The following is a 16911-nucleotide window of genomic DNA, read 5'->3' as shown; positions in this document are numbered from 1 at the left end:
GGCGAGACCCCCGACTGGAACAAACAAAGAGAACAGGTTATCACAGTGCCGACAGCCTCGGCGGCCGAGGGATCGGCTGTATTAGATGGGCACTCCCTAAAAAAACTTTGCCATCTAGCTGTGTCTAGCACGCTCTCCGTTCACTCCCCCCCGCTACACTACAGGATTCAGGGCTCTGTTGTGTCCCCTCTGGCTGCGGGCCGCGTTCTTTCAGTGAAGCGCAAGCGGCCCCACATATCACTTCTTATGAAGACAGGGGCTGACACCCAGCTGCTAGCTAGGCCTGGGTCTGTCTATGAGAATGCTGTACTGTCAGGAGGCTCCCACACCACACGTCCTGTGTGTGCATTTGGTGAGCCTGGTGTTGTATCTGACAACGGAGCAGGGTTCCCTGTATCTAAAAGATTTTGTCAGAGGGGGAACCCTAGGCCCAGGAGGTCGCAGCACGGGTTCCCCCAGCCCCGCCCTCGCCAGGCCGGGTATTACGTTAGTGCCTCCCCCGTCCGGACTTCCAATCCTAGCAGCGGTAGTGAGTCAGGCACACGTAATTTGGGTGGTAGTAATATCACTACAGGGCTACGGTGTGTAGGGACTCACCCTATCGGGCAGCGTGGGGACCACACACCATGCATGTCCAGCTGCAGAGCAGGCTGTCCCCAGCAAGCTTTGGGAAAATGCTCAGCGGGGGAGCCTCATTCACCGGGGGTGTTGTTCACTCCCCCCGTATCAGACTGCCCCTTTCTGTCGGGGTCCCCCCTTGGGTGCGATTGCCTCGTTGGTAGAGTCAGGGTGCGATATCCCGACTCCGCGAGACACCTTGCTCGTGCGGTTGGTGAGACCAGGGTTTGCAATGCACAGCGGGAGGGACCGGGCCACCTATCTTCGATTCCTAGCGGACCCGCGCCAGTTGGCGGCGGGGGCGCTTTGGGATTTTTACCACGTATGGCTACAGAAGTGCCATATGTCGGCGTGGATGGAGAGAACACTGAGGGCGGGGCTTATGTTACAGTTTGCACACCCCCACCCAACGTTTTTGGGTTTGGTACAGACTCTATTGTCAGGGTCAGTGACAGCCCTGGCTGAAGAGATTCGTTCTCTGGTGGCGAAGCAGGCCATCGTCGTGGTCCCATGGGAGGACGCGATGAGTGGCGTTTACTCCCGATATTTTCTGGTGCCCAAGAAATCGGGAGATGTCAGACCCATACTGGACCTGTCTGCGTTCAATCGGTTGATTGTGGCAAGAAGGTTCAGAATGTTGACCGTCAAACACCTGTTAAGCGCTGTCAGAGTGGGAGACTGGTTCACCTCCATAGACCTGAAGGATGCGTATTTTCACATCCCGATCTTCCCTCCTCACAGCAAATACCTACGCTTCCTGTTTCAGGGCATAGCGTACGAGTACCAGAGGCTGCCGTTTGGCTACTCTCTGGCTCCTCGCACCTTCACCAAGTGCGTGGAGACCGCGCTGAAACCTCTGCATCATCAGGGGATACGAATTTTATTCTACCTAGATGACATTCTGGTCCTCAGCCGGTCAGAGGAGATCGCCAGGTCTCATACCAGGCAGGTGGTGGAATTCCTCACCAGCCTGGGGTTTGCTGTGAACTGGGAGAAGAATACTCCTCTTCCCAGTCAACAGGTGGAGTACTTGGGCTTAATTCTAAGCTCAAGGTCTATGAGGGCAACCCTCTCAGAGCGGTGGTGGGCGAGCATGTTTTGATCAGGACGGACAGCACGACGTCGGCGTCTTATATCAACAGACAGGAAGGTGTACGCTCCCCCCGTCTCCACTGGGCGGCAGTCAAACTCTGGCTATGGGCGTCTCTCAATCTGCGCAGCCTGAGGGCTCTCTACATCCCCGGCAGGGAGAATGTGGGTGCAGATGTGATGTCGCGGCGCGGTCCCCACCCGGACGAGTGGGGACTACGTCCAGACATAGTCAGACAGGTCTGGGACCGATTCGGGGAGGCCGCGGTGGACCTGTTTGCAAGCAGTCAGTCTTACCAGTGCCCTCTGTGGTTCTCGGTCAGTCGGAAGGACAACCCTTCTCTGGGAGTGGATGCCTTCTCGATGTATCCGTGGCCGCCCGGGATTCTGTACACGTTCCCCCCCATACACCTGATAGCTCAGCTGTTGGAGCGGGTACGTCAGGAGCGCAGGACTTTGATCCTGGTCGCGCCGGACCGGGGCACAGCTGTGTGGTTCCCGGCCCTGATTCAGCTCTTAGTGGCCCCACTGTGGCCTGTTCCGTGGTCACCGCGGGCCCTCTCTCACGTACGCGGAACACTGTTTCTGCCTCCTGTTCTGGGGCAGCCTCTAATGGTTTGGCTGCTGAAAGGGTGAATCTGGAGGGGATGTGTCTTAACTCTACTGTGGTTAACACCATCCAGAACGCGCACGCTCCGTCCACTACCGCGGTTTACGCAGGGAAGTGGCGTATGTTTCAAGAGTGGTGTGAGGTTGGGGGCCTGGACCCGGTGTCATGCCCCCTGGACTCGGTTCTGTCCTTCCTCCAGTCTATCCTGGATAGGCTGTCGGCCTCGACAGTGAAGATATACGCTGCAGCTATATCTTCTTGTCATGTGGGCTTTGAGGGCAGAACGCTGTTCAGCCACACTCTCGTGAGACGTTTCCTGCTTGGTGCATGGCGTCTTAAGCCTGTGGAACGTGCTCTGTCTCCGAGCTGGGACCTCCAACTGGTCCTGGAAAGGCTGTTGGGGGCCCCGTTTGAGCCTCTTGAGCAGGCGCCGTTGGATTGACTGTCTTTCAAGACCCCGTTCCTTCTGGCCATCACCTCCGCTAAACGCGTGGGTGAGCTGTGTGCTCTCTCTGTGCGGTCAGAGTGCCTGTCTATTCAGGCCGATAACAGTGCGACTCTGAGGCCTAATCCGGCCTTTGTGCCAAAGAATATCCGGAGCTCTTATCACTCCAGGGATAATGTGCTCCAGGCGTTTCACCCTCCTCCTCACGCTAGTGAGTTGGAGGCGAGCCTTCACCTGTTGTGTCCTGTCCGTGCGCTGATGGTTTACCTTAGTCGCACGCAGGATCTCAGGGCTACCGATCAACTGTTTGTTTGTTACGGTGGCTCTCACGCGGGTAAGGCGTTGTCCAAGCAACGCCTGTCACATAGTTATATGAATACTGACTGAGCGTCTCACTCTTCAGCGCCCCCTGAGGACCCTTGGATGTTTTTCACGCATGGAATTCAGACTTGGAAGGGCGTGAGCATGACCACTTCCTGTGTTTTGTAGGAACACACAGGAGTAGGCGTGGTCACGTGCAAGTGACATGCATGTGTCAACTTTTTCATGTGCACAATAGGTGCATGGAGATGATATCTCATTATGGCAGGGCGAGATGCTCAGTCAGTATTCATATAACTAGGGTTATAGAATAACCTTCGTTTTCTGGGATTAACCAGGATCACTCTAAAACTATACTTATATTCACCACGGTATAACACGCGAACGTATAACACATATTGAACGATAGATAGTTGATATCAAATGGGCCATAGTATTGTATCCATAGCTATAATATAGCCGAATATAGATATAGCCCTGCAAACGCCTCCACTTATTCCTATCTCTTAGAGCGTTGGCGTGGTAGGAACAAAAGATGCTCAAGTCTGTGGCGTCCAAAGAGTTAATGTTTTATCTGGCTAAATAAAGGTAATAATAATAATTGAGTGTTCACACCATTGTAAAAAGTTGGGTTTGATCCATTTTCAGTCTTCTCAATTGTATTTCCCCAGCCAGTTGCAGGGTATTTCCTCATTTCCCTACCTGGACATTTAATATTACAATTATGAATCTTGTAAAGTGATTCAAATCTGTGTGTTTTGTCCTAAATTTGTAGTTTATGAACAAACACCAACTAATCTAGGGGCACAGCGTGACCAAAATAGAGATGATCGAAATTCAGTGCGATTGACGTATATTGCTGGTCTGATGTATTTTGTAACCAAACTGAGGTTGAGGTCATTTGTTAAAGCCTGAAATATGCAATACGTTTATTGTAAACAGAGCTGAATAATACAGGTGAAGTGATGGCGTGTGGTCAAGTTGCCTGATCAGAACCAACTGTAGTATAAACACATGTTGTGATTGGATGAGAGACATCCCATGAGCGTTTATACCGGCAGCACAGATGGTTATAGTGACGACAATAACAAAACATTGTCGTGTCGTGTTGCAATATTTGCTAATGCAATAATTGACAGAAAATAGGTCCAACTGTTCCCTAGCAACAGCATTCCAGTGAACTGGAACTATATTGCTTAGCAATTACTGTTCGTGGATGAGCAAAATAAAGCTTTGGTCATTGTTTAGTCTAATAACAAGCAATGTCATAAAGTCATGCTACGGTGGTTTATTTGCAGCAGTGTGCTGATCTACAGAACTCAGTCTCGTTACTACAACTGCAGTACACCTGCGCCAATAACTACCATAATTGCCTTCATGTAGCAAATTATCAGTAGCCTATCAAGTGCGAGTACAGTGTTTGACTTGAGCATTAATAACGTTTCATACCTTGCAGTTACAAACCAAACACCTTCGAGGGGATATTTAACCCTTTCACTACCACACTACAGAAGCTTAACCTTTCACTACCACACTACAGACGTCTTTATTTAATTTAATTAAGTCCAGACAAAGTAGAGAAGGTACAAAAGTATTACGGAGGGTTTAGTTTTTTTGCAGGCTAATACAAACAACTCCTGACCTGGTGTCAGCTAGCTTAGAGGTCCAGACTTGGTTTGGTGCTGGACAGGCAGGATTTGAGGGGGAGAAGGCGTGGGCGGCTATGGCGAGGTAATTCTATGGGGTCGTTGGTGCGGTCACTGCACTCCATGAGAGAACCTTTCTGATCCGTGTAATTCAATCTTTCTTTGAGCACATTGTTTTACAATTTACAGCACAAAGTACTTCATTAATAAATAATGCATACATTTGTTTTTAAGATGCATCTATATAATTTGTTAACTTTAACTATAAGTATATCTGTCAATAATCGACAAACAATCAGATTCATTACTTTTGACCCGATATTGGTGCATTCCTAGTCTCAGCTGTGTGTGTGTGTGTGTGTGTGTGTGTGTGTGTGTGTGTGTGTGTGTGTGTGTGTGTGTGTGTGTGTGTGTGTGTGTGTGTGTGTGTGTGTGTGTGTGTGTGTGTGTGTGCTCTCCATGCCTTTACCTTCAGAGCCCTGCATCTTGGTCATAGCGGTGGCAGTCGACTCTCCATTGATTACATCTAGGAAGAAGTCTGCCGGGTTGTTGTGTGGCTCACATGCATAACCTGGAACATTATGGACATTAGTAATCTCCAATTATTAGTCAATAATACTACATTTATGCAAATGACATGTTGTCAGCTTGTGACTGGAACTTGTTCCTGTTCGCAGACGACTCAGCCCTGCTGGTCTCTGACAAGAACAAGTTACAGGTTGAAAAAACCCTCAGCTCTGAACTCTGCAGAATCTGCACCTGGCTCGCTGATAACAAACTATCATTACACCTGGGTAAAACAGAGTCCATTCTCTTCGGATCAAATAACAAACTCAGCAAAACCAACGGCTTCTGTTACAGTGAGTGACAATAACAATATTGTCACAAGGAAAGATGAAATTACATACCTGGGTCCCTCCATCCTAGAGGCAAATCTTTCCTGTGACAAAATGGCAACCAATGTAATCAAAAAAGTCAACCAACGAACAAAATTCTTGTACCGGATCTCCCCTCTGGTAAACAAGAATACCCTGAAGACTCTAGCAGGAGCACTCATTCAAGGGTACTACGACTATGCTTGCACCTCATAGTACCAAAGCACCTCAAAGGCACTAAAAACAAGATTACAAACATCACAAAACAAACTGGTCAGACTACTGCTTGACCTTACTCCTAAAACCCACCACACCCCTGCCCACTTTGACAACCTAGGATGGCTTAGAGTAGACGACAGAGTACAGCAACTTGCAATGGGCTTGGTCTACAAGATACACTACTACACCACTAAGGTACCCATGTACATGTCAAAATACTTCCCAAAGGTCAGTGAATACCACAACCACAACACCAGAGAGAGCTCCACAAATCATGTTCAGCCCAGAATCAGCACAAACAAGGGTCTAAAACACATTTCGCAATTATGCCACAACAATGTGGAACGCCCTACCCACAGCCGTAAAAAAAAATTTAATCCCTACCCACCTTCAAAACCGCTCTCAAAGAGCACCTACGGGAGGCTGCAATTCTAAACTGGCCCCCGTAAATGTCCAAACCCCCCCTCCCTCCCACCCACCCGTACTAGTTTCCTCCCCCTCGTATGTATATATTATCTGTTAGGATCTCCGTTTAACAGTAGTGTATATTTGCATATCTTGTATGTCACAAATGTAACAGTACTGTATACCTGTATGTCATGTATTGTCATATGTCATCATGATATATATCTGTATGGCCCCCGTAAATGTACAAACCCCCCCTCCTAATGTACAGTTTCCTCCCCCTCGTATGTATATATTTTCTGTTAGGATAACAGTACTGTATATTTGCATATCTTGTATGTCACAAATGTAACAGTACTGTATAGGCCTACCTGTATGTCATGTATGTCAGAAATGTCAAGATATATATCTATATGTTGCATATATCATTAATGTCATTATGAATTGAAAATGGGGGACCCTGTCTAATGGGTCTCGATGTACCTTATGTCCAAACGGGGCCATCGGAACATTTATGCATATGTCCTCCTGTTGAGCTTTTCTGGGAAGAGATTACCACCCAGCTATCAGATATTTTCTCTCTGACTATACCTGTCCTGCCTTCTGTATTATTATTGAATGAGGTTTCCCAATTACCGACCTCTACACATGTGAAGAGACTAATTTTTGCCGGCCTCACAGCCGCCAAGAAATTGATTGCCTCACGGTGGATACACCCAGACAAGCTATGCCCGAAGGTATGGATTCTTACCTACCTCGATGTGATATATCTGGAGATATCCACTGCACAAGTTTTAGGGGTTAACGAAGCGATTATTGCTATTTGGTTGGCAGCGGTTGCAAAACTTAAAGAGCGCATATAACGATCAATTGCTAGATAATCTACCATATATTATGTATTTAACTCACGTTGAGGTCCTGGGGTGAGTGTGTGTGTGTGGGGGGGGGGGGGTGAAGAGCGAGCGGAGACCATTGTCCACTTGTTTTTTCTTTTTGTAGAACTATTGTATTTTTAATTATGTATATATTCTGAGGCCCCTTTAGATGTGGGTCTGGTGGTTGTGGGCTCGGACTGTGGGGGGGGGGGGGGGGTTCGGGGTCTCTACGGGTCGAGGCATTAAAGAGGCATGATGCTTTGGCTCGTGGGGACGCCGGACTGCGGATCCCCCGGGGTCGGGGTTCGCGACTGCCGGGCCTGTAGATGGAGGGGGCTCAGGAAACCCATTATGTTTGTGTTCTGGGCCCCTTTTGATTGTGTCGGAGTGTCACAGGCTAGGGGTGGGGGGGGGGCCCTCGGCGGGTCGGGGTGTTAAAGAGGCATGATGCTCTGGCTCGCCGGGGTACCGGACTTGGGGCTCTCGAGGGTTGGGGATCATGGCTGTGATGGGTGGTGAGGGAGGGGGCTTAGGGTGTTAATTGTACAATCTGTTTTATTTATTGTCTAGTCATTGTAGTGTTGAGTCAATGTTTTTGGTGTCTTTTTATGTATTATTATTGTTGTATGGATTGTATTATTGTTATTATGTTGTGAACTGTGTTGTTTCATGTTTGAAAATTAAAAAAATGTGATCACAAAAAAAAATGGGGGAGCCTGATGTAAACAAGACGAAAGTCTTTCTCTGGTCTGCATCCCCTTATTGTACCCATTCTGCAATATGTTAATAAAGTTTTCAATCAATCAATTCAATTCAATCAATCAATATGCATACGTGCTTCGTGTCACATACAGACAGTGTTTCTTCTTTTAATCAGCTCAGTGAAGTTGCAATGTGTCTTGTGAAATTCTAAACATGCCTTATTAGATTCGATTAGACTAGATTAGATTAAAATCTATTATCATAATTAACGAGGCAGCATTGGCCACACCTGGGGAGCCTCATCAAATAAAGGAGTTGTCCCGACTCCCAGGTGTCCTCAGGATTACCGCTGTTTCCGTTTTGGGAAGGATTTCGGTCAGAGAAGACCTGCTTTGATTTCCTGTTCATCGTTTGCCACGAGTTTGCTGCATCAAGACAAAAGATGTCTGACGAGGGGAAACTTTTCGTCGGCGGACTGAGCTTCGACACAACCGAGGACTCGTTGGCGTCAGCGTTCTCAAAGTACGGAAACATCGCCAAATGCGACGTGATCAGAGACCGAGAGACGGGAAGGTCCCGCGGCTTCGGCTTCGTTACATACGATAACGCGGGCGCCGCCAAAGATGCGATGGATGGAATGAACGGCAAGACTGTCGACGGCAGAGTCATTCGTGTGGATGAAGCCGGGAAGGGTGGCGGCGGCGGCGGCAGAGGAGGAGGAGGAGGCGGAGGATACGGAGGCGGAGGAAGCTACGGTGGCGGCGGGAGAGGCGGTGGAGGATACGGCGGAGGTGGATATGGCGGTGACCGTGATGGAGGCTACGGAGGCGGTGGTGACAGAAGTGGCGGCGGCGGTGGTGGATACAGAAGCGGCGGTGGATACCGGGATTAGTGCAGCAGGAGCGGGGGTAGCTCAGCTACGGGCAGCGCTCTGGGTCGTACAGCTATGCTGCACACGAGTAAAACACTCTCCGATTCATGAGCATCCATTGACTGCCTGGCTGTATTTCCACGTGGTGTTGACCCGATTATCTTTGTAGTTATATTATGTTGCAGTAGCTCAAACATTGTGCAAATGTAGCCATAGTTTTGGCCATTCATTGACGAACCATGTTTATGATGTTTAAACACAAAGTTGAAGATGTTTTCCTGCTTCACAGGCTTTCCCCCCCTAACCTCACACGCACCTTGACTACGTACAATATCTGATTTGATTGGTGCTGTTACACTGCTGTTAAATGAGAAATTGGAAAACTCTGAAATCATTTGTTCCGTTTCCCCCACAAAGTTAATTCCTTTCAGACTTGTGAACTACACTCCGAATGTGGTCGGCTGTTCAATGCGTTCTTTTTGCTTTGCGCAACGTCTGCATTTTAAATGTGCGGTTGGAATGAACTGAACTTGTATAAGTGATCGATGTCGATGTAACTTCTCTCGCCAAATAAAACTGAATGAAGAAAAACAAATCTCATTATTATTATTATACAGTACAAAAAAAGAGTGCAAATGTAACGGTAAAGTGCAATAGTAATACAATGTAGTGCTATCAGATTTATGTACAGAGTTGTATAATCTGCACAGTGACACAGGTATAAAGACAGTATGGTACTGGTAGTAGTCAATACTGACCAGCAGTGTAACTGGTACAGATATAGTATCTACAGATATGTAAAAGGATTATATGCAGGTATGTACAAATGGGTGTGGATATATACACACAGCATTATTGTACATGCTATCACAGAGTTATGGGTTATATCTGCAGTTGTGTAAGAAGGATTATATTCAGACAGAGATATGTATATATATGTGAAAATGTAAATATGCAGTATATGCTATCATACAGAGTATATGGGTAGACTATAGTATGAAGTGGGTAGTTATTATTATTACTTACTTTTAGCTGACTCTTTTGTCCAAAGAGACTTACAAGTTCTGTACGACAACTATCAGCTGAGTAACAATGTTCATGAAGTGTTGAGTGCTACACTTTGATTGTACACACTGATGATTACAGTGTTGGGCTGGGCAGTTTTAGACTTTTTTTTTTATACTTTGTCAATGAAGTCACTACATTTAGGTGTATGTGCACACATACACATATCCATACATACATACACGTACACACATGTTCATATACGTATATTTAAAATCATGACAGTTATTTGCATTCTTTTTTTACCCATCCATCACTCATACAAAAACACAAGTGCATAGTACATAAACAAAAGAGTGAGTACCAGTATAGATGTTACTGATCCTGGACTAGTATACCTATCCAGGCATCCATCCATAGTATACATCCAATATACATCCCTACTCGTCCCCATATACATATAAAAAAAATAGATGGATAAAAAAAAAAAGTAAAAAGGACTTGAATTTTCATTATAGGTTTAGGCCTACAGGGTGTTCCCCAACAATTGAGTAGTAGATCAAAGAGAACGCTCTGCCTACTACTACTATAGTTTTCTATTACTGTTGCATGTATTTCTTAAATCCTCATCTCAAAGCCTGATCTGTCCGTCGTCAAATACCTTTCCATAGTTTAAAGAAACTCCATCTTTTGTCCAGCATATTTTCATTCTTGTTGATTTTGTAAGTTACCTTTTCCATACTATTATGTCCTCTACAGTTTCTAACTATTGGTTTACTTTGGGAGATTCAAGTTTTTTCCAAGCTCTTGTTATTTGCTTAAGTGCTGCAGTTCTAAAAAAATATATATATATAATTCTTCTTTTTGTAGGTTTTTGGGGCGTGTTCCTAACAGTATATTTAGTTTTTCTAGATACCCCACTTTCTCGAACATCTGTTCCATTGTGTAAAATATCTGACCAGTAGATTTGTATTTTTTGATTTCATTTTTTTACATGTGAAGAATATATGTGTATGGTCAGCATGATTCTCCCCACATTCCCTCCAGCAAAGTTGTAGACATTGAAAGCAGTAGATAGGTATACATTTAGTATAGGCAACAGAGTTCTATGTCGTACAGTATGGATAACAGAACCTATAGGGTGTAGGCAATGGAGTTCAGAGTTTATGGGGGAGGGGGCTGTCATCGTGGCACAGAGTTCAGGGAGACGACGGCTGAGGGAAAGAAGCTGTTCCAGAGTCTGCTTGACTTGGAGCAGAGGTCCCTGTAGCGCCTCCCGGAAGGAAGGAGGGCAAACAGTCCATGATTGGGACGAGAGGTTGGGATGCTGTGTGCCTACCTCAGACACCGTTTGTGATTGAGTCAATTGCAGGCAGTGATGTACCAGTGATGCGTTGGGTGTTTTTCACCACCGGAAGCAGAGGCAGTGCAGTTGCTGTACCAGACTGTGATGCACTTGGTGAATATGCTTTCTATGGCGCACCGGTAAAGGTTCACCAGAATCTGCGGGAACAGGTGGGCTTGGTAAACGGTGGTGGAGGTAAACGGTACTCTACCCCCCCCCCTCCCAGTGAGCTGTGGTGTTCCACAAGGAAGCATAATAGGACCGTTACTGTTCCTAATTTATGCAAATTACATGTTGTCAGCTTGTGACTGCAACTTGTTCCTGTTCGCGGATGACTCAGCCCTGCTGGTCTCTGACAAGAACAAGTTACAGGTTGAAAAAACCCTCAGCTCGGAACTCGGCAGAATCTGCACCTGGCTCGCTGATAACAAACTATCATTACACCTGGGTAAAACAGAGTCCATTCTCTTTGGTTCAAATAACAAACTCAGCAAGACCGACAGCTTCTCAGTTACAGTGGGTGACAATATTGTCACAAGGAAAGATGAAATTACATACCTGGGTTCCATCCTAGAGGCAAATCTTTCCTGTGACAAAATGGCATCCAATGTAATAAAAAAAAGTCAACCAAAGAACTAGATTCTTGTACCGGATCTCCTCTGTGGTAAACAAGAATACCCTGAAGACTCTGGCAGGAGCACTCATTCAAGGGTACTACGACTATGCTTGCACCTCATGGTACCAAAGCACCTCAAAGGCGCTAAAAACGAAATTACAAACATCTCAAAACAAACTGATCAGACTACTGCTTGACCTTACTCCAAGAACCCACCTCACCCCTGCCCACTTTGACAACCTAGGATGGCTTAGAGTAGACGACAGAGTACAGCAACTTGCAATGGGCCTGGTCTACAAGATACACTACACCACTAAGGTACCCATGTACATGTCAAAATACTTCCCAAAGGTCAGTGAATACCACAACCACAACACCAGAGGGAGCTCCACAAATAATGTTAAACCCAGATTCGGCTCAAACAAGGGACTAAACACGTTTCTCAATTATGCCACATCAATGTGGAACGCCCTACCCACAGCTGTAAAGGAATGTGAATCACTACCCACCTTCAAAACCACTCTCAAAGAGCACCTACGGGAGACTGCAATTCGAAACTGGCCCCTGTAAATGTCCAAAACTAACCCCCTCCAATGTACAATTCCCCCCGCCTACCCATGGGGGACCCTGATGTAAACAAGACGAAAGTCTTTCTCTGGTCTGCATCCCCTTAACAATTGTGTGTATTGAGCTGTACTGTATTGTACTCATTCTGCAATCTGTTAATAAAGTTTTCAATCAATCAATCAATCAACCCCCCCCCCCCCACCTACCCAACCTCCTCCAATGTACAGTTTCTTCCCCCTCAAATGTATATACTCTCTTTTTGTACTCATAAACAGTACTGTATATTTGTAGATCTGGTATGTCATAAATGTCTAGATGCAACAGTACCGTCTACCTGTATGTCATATATGTTATGATGAATTGAAAATGGGGGACCTTGATGTAAACAAGACAAAAGTCTTTCTCTGGTCTGCATCCCCTTAACAATTGTGTGTATTGAGCTGTACTGTATTGTACCCATTCTGCAATCTGTTAATAACATTTTCAATCAATCAATCAATTTCCTCAGTCTCCTCATCGTTGTTGAGGCCCAACACTGTTGTGTCGTCTACAAATCTTATTAATGGTGTTGGTGCCATGTATAGGAGTGCAGTCGTGGGTGAAGAGGGAGTAGAGAAGGGAGCTCAGCACGCAGCCTTGCAGAATGTAGCACTGAGGAGATAGGGTCCTCCAAAGCCCTGTTCTTCCTGAGGAGACTCAGGTCCTTCAACGTGTGCAATAGACTGCTGCAGTCATTTTACCAGTCTGTAGTGGCCAGCGTCCTCTTCTATGCTGTGGCATGCTGGGGAGGCTACATCAACTCAAGGGACACCAACAAGCTCAACAAGCTGGTGAGGAAGGCTAGCTCCGTGGTGGGAGTCGAGCTACCTAGACTAGAGGTGATGGCAGAGAGGGGGATGAGAAGGAAGCTGGCTGCCATCATGGAGAACCCCTACCACCCTCTCTACGACGAGCTAGTCAAGATGAGAAGCACGTTCAGCCACAGACTCATACCCCCCCGACACTCAACTAACCGCCTCGGACAGTCCTTCATACCAGCGGCCATCAGGCTCCACAACAGTGGGCAGCGACTAGCGGCCTCCAGGCTCCACAACAGGGGGCAGCGACTGCTGCCAGACATTGACCTAGGACTAATAGGAACCCAAGGAGGACAATAACACTACCTTAGACATACTGCACCTTATGTGGATACTGTGATACTGTGAATAATGTATATTTCAGTAGATAGTAAATTATAACACTACCTTATGCATACTGCACCTTATGTGACACTGTGAATACTGTGAATATATATTTCAGTTAGTTAGATAGTAAATTATATTGACCTATTTGTTTACACTGCTTGTGTTGTTTTAACTACCCCCCCCCCCCCCCCCCCTTCCCCCATGCTGCTATGATGCCTGAATTTCCCCAAGGGGATCAATAAAGGAATATCTTATCTTATCTTATGCTCCTGTTCTCACGATAGGCAAATTGGTGATTGGCCAGATTTGAGGTGAGCCAGGACCAGCCTCTCGAAACACTTCATGATAATGGGGGTGAGTGCAACAGGGCGGAAGTCATTAAGGCTCGAGGCAGAGGAGTGCTTCGGCACTGGCACGATGTGCTCCAAAAGGTGGCATTTGTGCATTGGTTAAATATTTAACAAGGCGTGCCTACACTCCCCCAAATCCTTTTGTGCTCCCTCTGCCTCTCTCTCTCTTTCTCTCCCCTCTGCCTCCCTCTCTCTTTCTCCCTTATTTGCTTCTCTCTCTCTTTCTCTCAATCTGCCTCTTTCTCCCCTTTCTGCCACTCTCTCTTCCCCTCTCTCTTTCTCTTCCCCTCTCTCTTTCTTTCACCCCTCTCTATCTCTGCATCTCTTTCTCTTTCTCCCCTCTGCATCTCTCTCTCTCTCTCTCTCTCTCTCTCTCTCTCTCTCTCTCTCTCTCTCTCTCTCTCTCTCTCGTGAGACATTGTGTGACTGAGCTGTAAACTGTTTTTGGATCGTTGGTGACTGAAAAGGCATGGCAGCCAAGGGAGGTGTGAGAGCATGTTATAGAAAACGATTCTGATTACACAAAAGTTTCATTTAATTCAAACAAACAAACAAACAAACAAACAAACAAACAAACTCCATCTTACTTTGGATTCATTCAAATACTTTTGACAGCCCAAGTGTCTCATCACAGAGCATGAAACTAACTTTTCATCAAGCAGCCGCATTTGGCTTGTGGCCTCCAAATTTCACCGGCCAATCTAACATCTTAGCTACCAAAGCAATTTCTTTCCATCAAATAGAGGTGGGCTGCCTGCCAGAGAGGCCAGCAGATCTGACAGAATCACCAGCTACAGCCGACACTCACCAGGAGTTGGCTGGTGGCTGGTGGTTAGAGGTCATCGATCTATTCAAAGCCCTGTCTACTAAGTACTGGAGTATAGTCACCGATGTTGGCGAAATAGTCCAGAGCGTTCTGAGCCGGCCCGTGGTACACCATCTTGCCACTAACGAGCAGGGTCAGGGTGTCAAAAAGCCTGTAGATGGAGTAACGTGGTTGGTGGATGGACATGATGATAGTACGTCCGTGATTGGCCATTCTGAAAACAGGGAAAGAGGGAAAACGTCCCATGCATTTAAATACAAGTGAGCTGCCGACTGCATGAAACAAATAAGATAAATAACATCAAGGAGGAGAAAAAGGATATGGGATCAGACAGATCAGAGCCGATCACGGTATCTTTTTAATTGATCAGTATCGGCTACATTAACTACGACATCTATATAATTGCCGAACCCCTGCTGGAATTGTTGAAATTAGGGCTGTTTGATTCCAGAAATGTTGGGAGTCGAGTCAGATTACGATTCCAAATTACGGGAATCAATGGAGTTGATTCCAGACCCTTTTCGTTTTTTTTATCCACTTTTTCTCCTTATTTTTCTATTTTTTTCCCATCACAATTTCGTAATTCCAATTCTTCCCTCCCCTGGCTTGAACGTTGCTAGACTATGCCTCCCACTGATCGGCTGTAGTGAGGATAGAAGCCTTGCATCACGTGTCCCCTCTGGTACACGAGGAGGCAGCCTGTCGCATCTTTTCACCAGACAGCTCGAACTCTCAGTGGCGAGGAGTAACGCGTGGGAGGCTCACGCTGCCCCCGATACTTCCTGTTTCTGCTGTACAGGCGCACCAACCGACCTGTAGGAGTCGCTGTCCACAACGTCCAATCCCCACCCACCGGCTTTCCCACCCTCTAACACTGCCAATTGTGTTAGTATGACGGCCGGCCAAGCCGGAAGCAACGCAGAGAGCTGGGCTCGATACCAGTATCTCCTGCGTTAGTGGCGAGCGCCTTGCCCACTGTGCCACTTAGCCGCCCTTATTCTTAATTTCAAAAGACTAAATTAACAACGTGTGTGACTTGGAGGAAGGCATTTCTTCTCTGCTCTCTACACCGTGTTCCTGGAGAGGGTGAGATACTCCACCGCTCCACTTCACAACACTGACACACATACAGAGAATCAATTCCACATCCACTGGAGTCAGATCTACTCGAATAGATCCCACAGCTTTGGAGTCAACTCTCAATTCCCCAAATGTCAGGAGTCAAATAATCAATTTGACCATTTACATTGAATGCTAGCAAGCTGTCAATTGCATAAGAAAAACACTCCACACTTACAGATGCAGTTACTATTTTTATAGAGGAATTAAGAAGGCTCTAGAATTCCTGCTAGAATTTTCTGTGGCAAAAAAAGAACAAAAAAACAAATAATGTCTCATCACATGCTGTAGGCTGGACAATGTAACAAGTTACATCCATGATGGACTGAATGGTGTGCAGTGCTGTAGTCAAGCCTCAGTGAAAGGGAGGGAGTAGACATTTTGGTGACAGAGGTCAGTAAACAGTTACCGTTATAAGGCTCTGCGTGGGAGATCCAGTTCTACTCTAACAAAATTACTTCCATTCATTGTCTCGCTCTCAGACCATGGACCTTGATGTATTTGCAATGTGGAGCGGTCTGGCAGTGCAGTTGAAATCCATTATAAATTGAGATGGGGATGGTGGTGGTGGCTTGTTGGTGGTGGTGTGGTGGTGGTTCCCCCTTTTTTCTTTTTGTACTTGTGTGGTCTTTGTTGTATATTTTAGATTTTTTTGTATCCACGTTTTCTCCTTATTTTTCTGTTTTTCTCCCATCCCAATTTCGCCTCGCCAATTCTCCCTTCAATTCTCCCCTCCCCATGTCTCAAACGTTGCTAGACTATGCCTCCCACTGGTCGGCTGCAGTGAGGACCAAGCCTTGCATCACGTGTCCCCTCCGGTACACGAGGAGGCAGCTGTCGCATCTTTTCACCTGAACAGCGCGATCTCTCAGTGGCGAGGAGTAACGTGTGGGAGGCTCACGCTGCCCCCGATACTTTCTGCTGTACAGGTGCACCAACCGACCTGTAGGAGTCGCTGTCCACAACGTCCAATCCCCACCCACCAGCTTTCCCACCCTCTAACACTTCCCAATTGTGTTAGTATGACGGCCGGCCAAGCCGGAAGCAACGCAGAGAGCTGGGCTCGAACCCAGCATATCCTGCGTTAGTGGCGAGTACCTTGCCCACTGCGCCACTCAGCCACCTTGTGTGGTCTTTGTTGTGTATTTTTTATTGTTATGTTTAGTTTTTTCCCTTTTCCTTTTCTGAAAAGTGCATTTAGTTGTTTTTTGTTGTATGTGTTT

General features: G+C 46.5%; 2 protein-coding genes across 2 annotated transcripts in view; one reads left to right on the top strand and one right to left on the bottom strand.

Moving 5' to 3' along the window:
- The window catches only part of abcg2d (ATP binding cassette subfamily G member 2 (JR blood group)), a gene marked incomplete at its 5' end in the record, with an annotated part of 68018 nt that overhangs the window by 33710 nt on the left and 17397 nt on the right, over positions 1–16911 (bottom strand). Inside the window, 2 exons of the mRNA XM_084318839.1 lie at positions 5199–5300; positions 14632–14783. Coding sequence (XP_084174965.1) covers positions 5199–5300; positions 14632–14783 — 254 coding nt within the window. The remainder of the gene's footprint in view (positions 1–5198; positions 5301–14631; positions 14784–16911) is intronic.
- LOC311232146 (cold-inducible RNA-binding protein B-like) lies at positions 8155–9271 on the top strand. The gene has a single exon (XM_084318841.1). The coding sequence runs from the start codon at positions 8248–8250 to the stop codon at positions 8695–8697; it is 450 nt and encodes a 149-aa protein (XP_084174967.1). The 5' UTR covers positions 8155–8247; the 3' UTR covers positions 8698–9271.

Source organism: Notolepis coatsorum, assembly GCF_963971535.1.
Source record: "Notolepis coatsorum genome assembly, chromosome: 7".
In the NCBI taxonomy this organism is placed as follows: Eukaryota; Metazoa; Chordata; class Actinopteri; order Aulopiformes; family Paralepididae; genus Notolepis; species Notolepis coatsorum.
Note: the sequence above shows the minus strand (reverse complement) of the source record. Positions and strands in the feature narration are given on the sequence as shown.